This window comes from Myzus persicae, unplaced genomic scaffold, assembly GCF_001856785.1.
Source record: "Myzus persicae strain clone G006 unplaced genomic scaffold, MPER_G0061.0, whole genome shotgun sequence".
Taxonomy (NCBI): Eukaryota; Metazoa; Arthropoda; class Insecta; order Hemiptera; family Aphididae; genus Myzus; species Myzus persicae.
This window is the reverse complement of record NW_019102098.1, coordinates 874,905-887,092: the sequence shown is the minus strand read 5'-3', so window position 1 is coordinate 887,092 and position 12,188 is coordinate 874,905. Positions and strand designations below refer to the sequence as shown.

Here is a 12,188-nt window from a genome sequence, read left to right as displayed (position 1 = left end):
CCTCCCGAGTACAACAACTAAATTCATTTCCTCCCCCCGGAAGAGATACTGAAGTTGAAAATCAAAGCATTATTTCGACTACGTATCGTGTACCTACACAGACACAAATAAAAAAAAAACCTTAAATACGTGATGTTTTTACGAATTATATTTTTTTTAATTATTTACTTTAGCACTTTCTATACACCATAGAATTTTCAAAATATTTTAATTTTTCTTTAGGATATGTATAGGCATAAGAAATTTTCGATTTCTATTAAATTTTTTTTAAAAACATTGTCGATAAAAAAACATTAGATGAATAAATCTTGATTATTTAATATAAGGTTCTTTTACTTCCTCATAAATTGTTATTATTGTAATTTTAAAAAAAAGTCGAGAGTAAATTTACAACAATGTTGTTATGTTTAATAAGCCGAAGACTGTATACGCTTGGAATTGTTTTGTGAAGGTACCTATACAATTTTTTTTACATTTTATTTATTGATTTTATATTTTATTCATCAAGTATAAAAATAAAACATGCCCTTAGAAATAAAAAACTCAGTATGTGCAAAAATATAAACTATACACTTTCAATATTTTTTTCGAAGTGAAATTCAATTGCTCGTTAAAACTGTATGTGAGTCCTACTGTACATTTTTTTTATTTCCAACAAAAACTCATGAAAAACCTTGAATTAAATTTAAAAAAATAGATTTTAAGTACAAACTAAGATTTATGATACGTTATATTATTACAGAGATAGAAAATCTAAAGAAGTAGAAAATGTCTAATGTCTAATAAAATATAAATATCACAAAAAAACCAAAATTTTTTTAAATGTTAAACGTAGGAAAATGGTAATAATTTGGTGAAAAATTCAATTCATTACAATAATTTATTTTTTAAGTTACAACACAAATACATGAATAAACACATGTCACTTTATTACTTTAAAACCAATTTATCGGAGAATCCTGAATTGAAAATGTCTTCAAGGTTTTGAATGAAATATTTAATGTTAGTATTTGGTTAAGAATGGTTTACTTGTTCAATTTAAAAAAAAATATGTGTTATTATAATAAATAAAATACAACAATTTTAATTGGACTACTACAATGCTATATATTATGTAAATATTGGTCAGCGGAAGGGGATTTCACGTATTATAAAAATAGTTTCTTAAATTTTTGTTATATTCAGTTATATATTGTGCGGAGGTATTGAAACATGCTGTGCTTAAATAATATTTAGAAATTGAAATAAAAACAATTGTGTTTATTACTTTTTAATTAAATCTTTTAATTTATTTTTATAAATCAATAATTAAACTAATTTTTAGACATTTATCTCATTGATTTATTACTACCATTTAACATACGCGATATGAGATATATGGACAATTATTGACTTACATTTTACTTCACCAACCCCAGGTACCTAATAATTATTATAGATAACTAAAATATACTAAAATTAATAATTTAGTTAACTTATTAGTAAGTTTAATTTTATTTTATTGAGAAAGGGTGCATATTATGTAAAATGCATATCTCACTTAAATTAAAATAATATCTAAATAAACTCTGTCTCTAATTTTCAAAAATAACATAGGTATCTACGTATGATTTATAATAAGTTAAACATTTTGTATTCATTGAAATATATTCTATTTAATCTTAATATATTAATAATATTGGATTATTGATTGGTTTATGAAACCAACTAGGTAATAAAAGTTATAATTTATTATAGCATATCATTATCAGCTAAAATTTGTCAGAATCTAATTGCATCGGTTATGTAAGTAGTGAATAGTTTTTTTTATTAATAATATTATAATATATACACGCTGGATTAACTCTTTTTTATAATTAGATGTATATATGTATGTTATATAAGTTAACAATAAAAATATATAGGGTGATCCATTTAAGAGGGTGCACTAATTATCTCAATAATTATAAATTTTTTTTGAATTTTGTTTTTTTAACTTTTAGATTTATGCTTTTCTAAAACTGTATAATATTTTAATTTTGTTCACCTTTATATTTATTAGGTAGTAAAACACTATCAACTTTTGATTTTCAAAAGGGAACATATGATAAAAAGGTCATAAATTAATAAAACCATTTTATTTATGAATATTAGCATTACAATTTTTATTTTTCGTTATTTCGTTTGCGAGATACAGCTTATAAAAGTTTGGTGGTTTAAGGAGGTGTTGATTATATTATTTATTCATTTAGATATAAAAAAATAGTTTTATCAATTTATGACCTTTTTATTATATTATGTTCCCATTTGAAAATCAAAATTTGATAGTGGTTTCACTAATAAATATAAGGGTGGAAAAAATAAAAAAATAATAGTTTTAGAAAAGTATAAATTTAAAAAAATTTTAAAAAAGAAATTTAAAAAAAAGTTAATAATTTTTGAAATACAGTGGACACCGCTTATAAGACTCACGGATATAAGGTTCAGTCGCTTATTAGACTCAAAATTGTCTGAAACGGTCCCGACGTATTCAAATACGTTGTAAAAAATTCGGTTATAAGAGTTATAAGACTCAACAATTCGTTTATAAGACTCAAATTGTGTAAGAAAAAATAGTAAAAAATAAACATTTTTGGTCAAAATTCAGAAATAAATTAATTTTTTTGCTTTATTATGTGTGTGTGTACAACAAATTGTCACGTCTTTCACATTTTCCAATATATTTCCGGAATATTAGCTTATAACTAAAAAAAAAAACAAGATCACAATTTTTTTTCATAAATAATAAATATGTACATTATACATTCATACATACATCTTTTATACTTTTTTATTAATGTATATAATCATTTTTTACATGTTTTGTAATTTTAATTTTTTTATCAGAATTTTTTTAATTTATTCAATAATACGTATGTCATTTGTAATATGTATTAGAGTATTAAAATTAAAGAAAAATATGTAGTAAAATAAAATTCATAAATATGTAATTAATTTTTTTTCCCATTTCGCTTATAAGATTCATTCGGTTATAAGACTCACTTTGTGCTGGTCCCAATGTGAGTATTATAAGTGGCGTCCACTGTAATTAGTATACCCTTTTAAATAGATCACCCGTATAGGTAAGTACCTAAATGTAACAGATAACTGATAAGGGAAGTTGAGTTAGGTGGCGTAACATTATGCTTGTCACTTTGGTCGATATAAATCTATCACCTCCATAAATTTAACCCAAATTTCGCCTATTCTTAAAAAGATATTTCCCGATTTCCGTATCTATTTAAATAATATTTACTATAGGTTTATCACAAAACTATCGCTGTCATTAAATTACAATATATGCTTCCTAACATGTATTTTGAATGTTGTTAATATCAGACTATTTTTTTAAGAAGCCTATAAGATACCTAAGATACTAATATGATTTTATAAGAGGTCATTTCTAGGGTCTACCTAGTGACTTTAATTTTAGAAATTATTATGATTATATTACTATAATCATTATTATGAAAGTAAAATTTGCTAAGTTGTACAGAGGTCAGAGAGCGAAAAATGCACTGATATCCTCTTAAATTTTCTATAAATACACAAATCATAGCGAGACGTCCTATTAACAGAACTAATTAGGTAAATAATTTATTTTATGATTATTAGAATGGAAAATATTATACAGTCAGTAAAAAATTTCCGATGGACAACTTCAGAACTAATTGTTTACCAAGCAATTTTTTGTTTTGTTGTCATTTGGTGTCAATATAAATGGATCCGTCGGAATTTTGAAAAAGTAGCCGCAAAAATGAAAGGACCTAGAGGGTACCCATTTATTGGCTCTTCATTCAACTTTATTGGAACACCCGAACGTAAGTAAAATAATAAACACTTTTATTAGTAAATATTGAATAATATACGTCTTAATCTATATTTACCCATATGTATACCTAACCATACCTACCTATTTTGTTTTTAGAGGTTATGAAAAAAATACTTAAATTAGACGATAGATTCAGTCCAGGTCCGTTTAAAATATGGATGGGTCCATATTTCGGAGTTATTATTATTAAACCAGAGGACGTGCAAGTAATTATTTTTTGAACAGTTAAAAATAATACATATTTTCAATTACGATTTATTATTTTGTAATAGTAAATATTATGATTTAAATTAATCATAATAATAATAAACATAATTCAATCCTATACGTAACCTACACGATATGTACGCAAACTTCAACCATATTGACTTTTTTCCTATATGACGAGCACATCGGAAACTTGATGTCACTGTCACTTCTTTATAAACTATTTAAAATGAATAATATCCTCAATCCATAATTTGTATAAAATTGAATTTGTTTTAGGCTGTGTTGAATAATTCAAAGGCACTGCAGAAAGATCGTTTTTACGATTTTATTAAGAATATTTTCGGTGAAGGGTTGTTAACTGCCCCTGGTATGTACGGAGTAAATTATTAATAACCAGCATGAATTGTATAGTAAATTTTAAGTTATAAATTATAGGCATCGTGATTAATATAAATTGGTAGATATCTTATAAAAAATTTAAAAGATAATATACAGAATATAAATTTAAGTTTTTAGATTCTGAGCGAAGGGATGAATGTTTTGATTTTATATGTTTTATTTTGAGTCTGTCATCACGTTTTGGGACAGTAAAAATGCTTCGATTTTGTTTAACAGCATCTTTTCTGGTAGGAAAGTTTAAAATAGTTGGAAAATAGTTGGTTCTTTGGGGGGTCAATACTCAAAAGTAAAAAATTCCCAATAATTTTAAAAAGCGACAGGAAAACGGGAATTTTTACGAAAACCCGAAGAAATTCTACTGAAAAGTCAAATTAAATTTTGTGAGCGTTAAAAGTTGAAATTCTTACAACATTGGATAGTCCCTCCGTTTCTCATATAGTGGTATACTTATTTTGTTGTAATTCAAAAACGAATGACGGCGCATCCTTGAAATTTACACCATATGTTTATATTATCAATTTATACACTTGTACACAAATATTTTGACTCGTTTCGAGCTGTTTACGGACATTTTAAATTTTTAGTTTTTTTTTCTACAATTGTCAATAAAATGTTATTTGTTCGGTCAAAAGCTTGAAAATGTAATATAAGGTTCCTGTATATATTTACAATATCAGTTTAAAAATATTAAAAATACATAGGCAGGATTTTTTTATAAGCATTATTAAATTTCAGATATTGACAAAATTTATTTCAACCAAGAATAATGATTTATATTATTTTGTTATAAATTAAAAATATTATTCCTAGCCTCCTAGATACTTGAAACTTTTAAATTAAATTATTATATTCTATACACACAATGACTTTTCAAATGTATATTTTTTTGCAAAAATGAATTTAATTTACTGCATAGTACTATTGCTTACTAGTAAAATAAATAACCTAAATCACAATAATATCATCAAATGCACTAAATTACTAAGTAATATTATAGACTGACCGTCTTCGCTCAGAATCGTTTTTCGTATACAATGATTCCATATCAATATATTCAAATTTAACACTATTCATTACAGTGACCCACTTGTAACCTACTATTCACTTACCCGCTTTTCTTAAATCTAAAACAATAAGATAAAACTACTTATATACAAACTTTCTTTATCCGGTACCCTTTCTATATGGTTTTAAAAATAGATTTTAAATTCATTGTCAATGATATTTACATTACTAGTTTGCTGTTGAACTTGGAATAATATTCTTAACAACAAAATTGTGCAAATAGGTTTCCCATAGTTTTTCATAAGTCTGAAATTAATTGCTTTTTTTCTTAAAAATTCGGTTAGGTTGCAACATAGTATTATTTTTCAGACAAATATTCTAAAATATCTTCAATTTAGATAATTAAGAAATTATGAAATTGAAATGAATTGTTATTGATTCAATATTGTTAAAATAAATGACTTTTTTGTAACAATACTACCAAATAAATTATTCATTTCTAAAGAATCAATAATACGCTATTTTTTAGCCAATATGTACTTACTTGTGTGTAATTTTGTAATAATTTATTACATTCATGGAATATGGAAATGTGGATTAATATTAAATAACTCTGCATATTTTAGTGTAAATTTTGGATAACACCGTAACTGAAGAAAAAAATTGGTGCGCATGCTTGGTTTATCATCTTGTATAACACTATAGATGTAATTTGATAGAAATATTAATAATTTAATTGATATTATAATTTATGGATTTTAGGACGTATATGAATTATTTATAGTACATAAATCTAAAATATATAACAAAAAGCCCTTTAGCCCCCCCTGAATTCACGCTTGATTACCTAAAATAAATAGCATGTATAGCTGTTGCATATTTTTACTAAAAAATTGTTAATTTTCGTGTATCGGTGTATGGTTTTTACTACACTGGACACTAACTCTCTAACCTCTAAGTAGAGGTATGACCTAGGTATCCCTTTACAGAGGAAACATGTAAAAGTGACGTTGAACAAAGATATCCTATTGTTAGCATTGGATATTAACATCAAAGTAGGTTGGTCATTTTTATTTTGTCACCTTGGGTAAGTATAAAAAATTGTCTTTGAAGTTCGGTTACGTGGTCGGGACGCAACTGGTTTTTTGTAACGCGCTTACGTTACAGCTACTCCCCCCAAAAAGCAGCTTCCCTATCGCTATTGCTATTTTTTTTTTTAATGTAGTGTTCTAACACTTTTGCTTAAATTTAGCATGTGTATAGTAAACCGACGGAGTCGCCTTACACAGTCGTATAATAATTAATAGGAAAGTCTATAATCACCCTAAGTCTATAAGTCGCTACTCGCTTTACTATATCATAATAAATATCATTGCATTCTACCCATAATATTATTTATTGAGACCAGATATTCAACAATGCCCGATCGACACTCATCCCAAAAACCGAGATGGACATTTTTATTATATTACAGTAAATATATAATATACATATGTATATATTAATACATCATAGTACTCCACCTATAATATGTACTAAATACCCTTATGACGTTCTTTCGCCACCAATCCCGTTAGTGAAGACTGATGAATTTTTAATTCAAAACGATATACCTATCATATCACCAAAGTAGAAAACAATACCTTGATTACTCCGTTGTTCGCCCATTCGTAGAATTAACTTTTACCTACAAATATGACCGGGGACGATATTATAACAGCAGCACCTTGGTTGACACCTCTGATCCACCTACAAGTCACTACCGTGAGTGTATCTACTAACTAAAGTTTCTGTATAAATACAGGACTCTTTCCACAGTAGCATTATAATCAGTCTACCGACTATCATCCCACACTTGTAGACCTTAGTTTGATCGTTGATTTAATATTGGACATTTGGACTGTTTGGAATATTCAAGAATAGGTAGATAAGATAATCGTTTGTCGGAATTACATAACTTTCTTAATTTGATTGTATGGTTATCAATGCATGAGTTCATCTATCATATCATTTTTTTTTTTTTAATAAATGCAATAATTACCCGTAGATATATTCTGAATGGAAATAAAATATTTATTAGAAGAACTGTTTTGCTAATTTCGCTTGGATAATTTTGATTGATTGTGCCAAAAATAATTGCTTGGTCGGTTACATGGAAATTGTGAAATTGTTTCTGTGCCGGTGGGTAGATTTGGGATTAGGCGCATAATATTCGTTGTTGGATTTTAGGTAATTCGTAAACATTAATTTTTGTTCCTGTGTGCTGAGTGTTGACTCATAGAATTTTCAAATAAAACCCGTCACACATTTTTACTTGTCGAACGGTACTCGGGATTCTTAAAAAAATTTAATTCTTATACCTAAGTACATATTTTCTTAATGTGACTCTTCATTAATTATCATAGGGGCGCGTTTTAAAATATCATAAAAAAGAACACTAAAAACAAAACAAAAATATGCTTTCTAGATGAATTTAAAATTTAGTTATTTTATTAATTATTAAAATTATTTTTAACAAATAAGTAGCTAGGTGGCTACCTGTGTTAAATATTGTTAACACAACACATATTTTTATACTTATTATATGAATGTCAGTCGAATAAATAAAAATCGAAATAAACTCAATATGTATTTTGGTAATACCTAAAAAGTATGAAAAAAACTACTTAAGATTTTCAGTGCACATTTTAATCTACAAAAAGTTATTAGCCAAAAAACAAAGAATAATTAATAGATATACACACTTTGTAAAACCTTCGCTCAAAATCTACAACGTATTATAGGTTGGTATACAAAATATCATTGAAATATTAAAATAAGTTTATGAGAATTTAATACCTATAATATAGATTTACAAATATATTTTGTAAATAAAATTAAAGCATTTACTTTTTTCAGTTCATAAATGGCGTAAACATCGTCGTCTTATTACACCCTCGTTTAACTCCACTCTTCTTAGTCAGTTTTTCCCTGTATTTAACGAAAAAAACAAAATTCTCATTAGGAATCTTAAGAAAGAATTAGGTAAGACGACACCATTTGATCTCTGGGACTACATTGCACCAACAACTCTAAATTTAATTTGTCGTGAGTATTTTGATATAAAAATATTTAAATATTCAACTTTTTAAAACTGTAATTTTATATAAGAAACCGCAATGGGCTATAATCTTGACACTCAATCACAATATGGATCTGAATTCGAGAACGCAATGATAAAGTAAAAAAAACCATAACTATCATAAATAATATATAATATAAGATGTATACATAAATATTAATAATTTACTTTTAGAGCTTCAGAACTAGATTCATTAAGGATGAAAAGCCCGTGGTTGTACTTAAACTTCATGTTTAAACTATATCTTAAACTTAAGGGACATTCCGATGTATTTAATACGTTATACAAATTACCCTTAAAAGTATGTATTTTAGACTGAAAATTTTACAACGTTTAAGGCATAATAGATACAACGGTCTACTTTTAATTTTTAGATGATCCATGAAAAAAGAGAAGCCTTTGCAAAGAGGAAGATTTTAAAGAAACCAGATGCTGTGGATGTTACAGATGATGAAAGTGAGTAATTGCACATTTGCACGTTTGAAAATGTGCATACATATTACATATCCATTAAAATTTAAAATAACAATACCTATTCTATGTACTTAATTATTATTTATTATTTAGGAAAAAAATTAAAAGTATTTTTAGACACATTATTTGAATTGAATGAAGCTGGAGCTAACTTCTCCGATGATGACATTAAGGATGAGGTTGTGACCATGATGATAGGAGTAAGTAAAAATACGTATATACCTAACCTATACTCGTGATGAAAAATTATTATAATATATTTATTATTTATTCATTATTTGATACTTATACGGTAATATGTAAATTAAATTACAGGGTAGTGAAACCAGTGCTATTACAATCAGTTTTAGTCTTTTATTGCTAGCCATTTACCCAGATATCCAAGTAAGTAATTGTATTTATGCCATATTAACCTCGTGGGAATAACACATTATTAGAACTTAAGAATTCAGAAATTTACACTCAGTAACAAAATAATGAAATGTGCGTATTATTTATATGTACCTTATAGACTATAAGGTACATAGCGCACATTGCACATGTAATAAAAACTTTTAAATACGCAGTTATTTTTCATACAATATGTATTTATATGAGAATAAACTTCAAAAAATGCATAATTAAGAACCTATTAAAAAAGTATAATAATATGCAAAATTACCTATGCATTAAATGTTGTATTATCTATAAAAAATAAAAGTATATATTTTTTTTTTAAATAAAGGTATTAGTTGTGCACAATACAAAATATTTGTTAAATCTATATTATGATTCAAAATATACTTGATAACTTTTTAAAAAAAAAACTAAGTTGAATTGGAATTTTTTTTTTTGATTTGCTATCAAAATATGCATTGATATATATCTTTAATTAAAATGCAAAATTAATTAAATTCAATAAAATATGTAAAAATATGAAACAAAAATGTTCTATTTATGTTGTATATAATATGTATTATGAAACAAATGTACGTGGAGTTTAATTTGTATTTTGTAATATGCAGCTTCCTAAGAAATGAACACATAACTAAACATAAGTAATCGAGCCCATTGCTCTTATCCTTCTAAAATTTATTTTTAGGAGTTCCAATGCTAACTAGGTATATTATATTTATATATGGATTAAATTCTACAAAGAATTAACCAGTAGTCAATTTTTTTGGCAACCAATTAATTATATAATTCTTTGTACATTTTTTAAGAATTAAATTAAATTTTTTTATTGATCCGTCAAATCTAACTATACCTAGTTAGTCAGTCAACAACCGTGAACGCAAATACTCAACTCGATATCAAAATTATGATTTTCGCATGCAATTAGAAATTATCGGAACATTTTACATTTTGTGGTGTTTCTCTATAACACGTAATAACTAACTCCCATTTCTGACACAGCCTTTTAGCTTTAGAGATGATCCAACTATAATTGTTAATACCTTTCGTATTAATTCTGTGTCTTATTATTGGAATAGAGATATAATTATATTTACGTTTTAGGATAAAGTTTACGACGAAATTTATGAAGTATTTCAAGATAGCGATGAAACAATTACTATAGAAGACACTACTAAGTTGGTTTATTTAGAACAAGTGTTAAAGGAAACACTTCGATTATTCCCTGTATTACCTTTGGTATTTAGAGAACTCCAAGACGATGTTAAGATTGGTGAGTTAATTATTAAAACTGCAACTTAAATAGTTAAATAGTTGTAATAAAAAAATTATATTTCAGTTTCAGACGGTCACGTACTGCCAAAAGGAACGACGTGTGTCATATCTATATTAGGCACACATCATTATTCTGAATTGTATCCAAACCCTTGGACATTTAATCCAGAAAATTTCAATCCTGAAAATATCGCTAATCGCCACAAGTATAGCTTTATAGCTTTTAGTGGTGGCCCAAGAGGTTGCATAGGTAAGAATATGACCAATATAAGATCAATAAATTATGTTATTTATTATGTATATACTTATACCTATAAATATATAATTCAGGATCCAAGTATGCAATGTTGTCAATGAAAGTTGCGATGTCTACGTTCTTGAGGAACTACAGCGTACAAACACACTACACATTTGATGATATCAAATTAAAATTAGATTTATTATTGAGGAGTGCTAGCGGTTATCCCGTCAATATCCAACAAAGAGATAGAAGACCCACATATATACGAAATAAGAAATTGTAGGTTTCTACTTTCTACAGGATTAAGCGTGTGATTAATTTATATAATACTATAATATGTATGTCTTATTTTAATTCAGTACCTAAGTTAAGAAGATAACTTTAGGAATAGATTTGAATTAAGACTTTTATAATTTACTTTTTTTATACATAATTACCTACCTATATTATGTTTTTGCATTACACTCTTATACCTCCATTATTAAATAATTTGAACTTAATAAATAATACCTAATAAATAAACTCATTAATTTTTTGTCAATACATAGGCACCTAATATTAGGTTTATTATATTTTTACATTTATTTATTTTAAATCATAAATCATGATATATAATAAAAATTTTATACCTATTTATATTTATTGACGAAAATTAATTCTAGAAATACCCATAATAAATCATTGTTCCGTGTTTATATAATTTGTTCCTTCACAGTAAGTTCACACCTTGTATTCATTTATCACAGAAGTAATCATCATAGACACTATATTTAAATTACTGTTAACTTCCCTCGCTCCCGCAAAATAACATTTTTTTTATCGTAAATATATTACAAGGAGTCGAGGAAATTAAACAGTCTGAGTTTTGACTGTCCATTTGTGACTCACACAAACAATACCTATTTAGTATTTACCGTTCATAAACTTAAAATATTTTCAAAGCCATTTTGTGTAAACTTAAATTTTTTCAAGTTATAAAAAAACTCAATTTGAAAAAATACATTTTATCATTGAGATCTTTCATTATTTGGAAGTCGGTTTTTTGTATCCCTCATTGCCATTTGCCTTTTTAAAAAGCGTTTAAAGTAAGAATTTTGACAACATTTATCAAAATCATGAAAATGTACAAATTGTTTTGTAATATGGAAGTATAGAGTATTAAATTTATAAAGCTAAGTACCTAGCTAAGCTTTAATTGAATACAAGGTTACTCGTAAGTA

General features: G+C 26.1%; 1 protein-coding gene across 1 annotated transcript; it reads left to right on the top strand.

Annotated features, from left to right (window-relative positions):
* The first annotated feature begins 1,185 nt into the window (after positions 1-1,185).
* On the top strand, positions 1,186-11,669 carry LOC111031197 (cytochrome P450 4C1-like). Its single transcript, XM_022311043.1, has 13 exons — positions 1,186-1,418; positions 3,634-3,839; positions 3,947-4,056; positions 4,337-4,427; positions 8,363-8,551; positions 8,615-8,684; positions 8,760-8,886; positions 8,960-9,041; positions 9,153-9,259; positions 9,375-9,443; positions 10,557-10,725; positions 10,792-10,977; positions 11,058-11,669. Exons 2-13 carry the CDS (start codon positions 3,635-3,637, stop codon positions 11,249-11,251), a joined length of 1,599 nt encoding a protein of 532 aa, XP_022166735.1. The 5' UTR covers positions 1,186-1,418; position 3,634; the 3' UTR covers positions 11,252-11,669.
* The last annotated feature ends 519 nt before the right edge of the window (positions 11,670-12,188 follow it).

Excerpts from the sequence above, each read along its gene's own strand:
- LOC111031197 (XM_022311043.1), top strand. The coding sequence starts at position 3,635 with ATGGAAAATATTATACAGTCAGTAAAAAATTTCCGATGGACAACTTCA. Across the intron at positions 9,042-9,152 it reads GGATGTTACAGATGATGAAA|GAAAAAAATTAAAAGTATTT; the intron begins GTGAGTAATTGC and ends TTTATTATTTAG. Across the intron at positions 10,978-11,057 it reads TGGCCCAAGAGGTTGCATAG|GATCCAAGTATGCAATGTTG; the intron begins GTAAGAATATGA and ends TATATAATTCAG.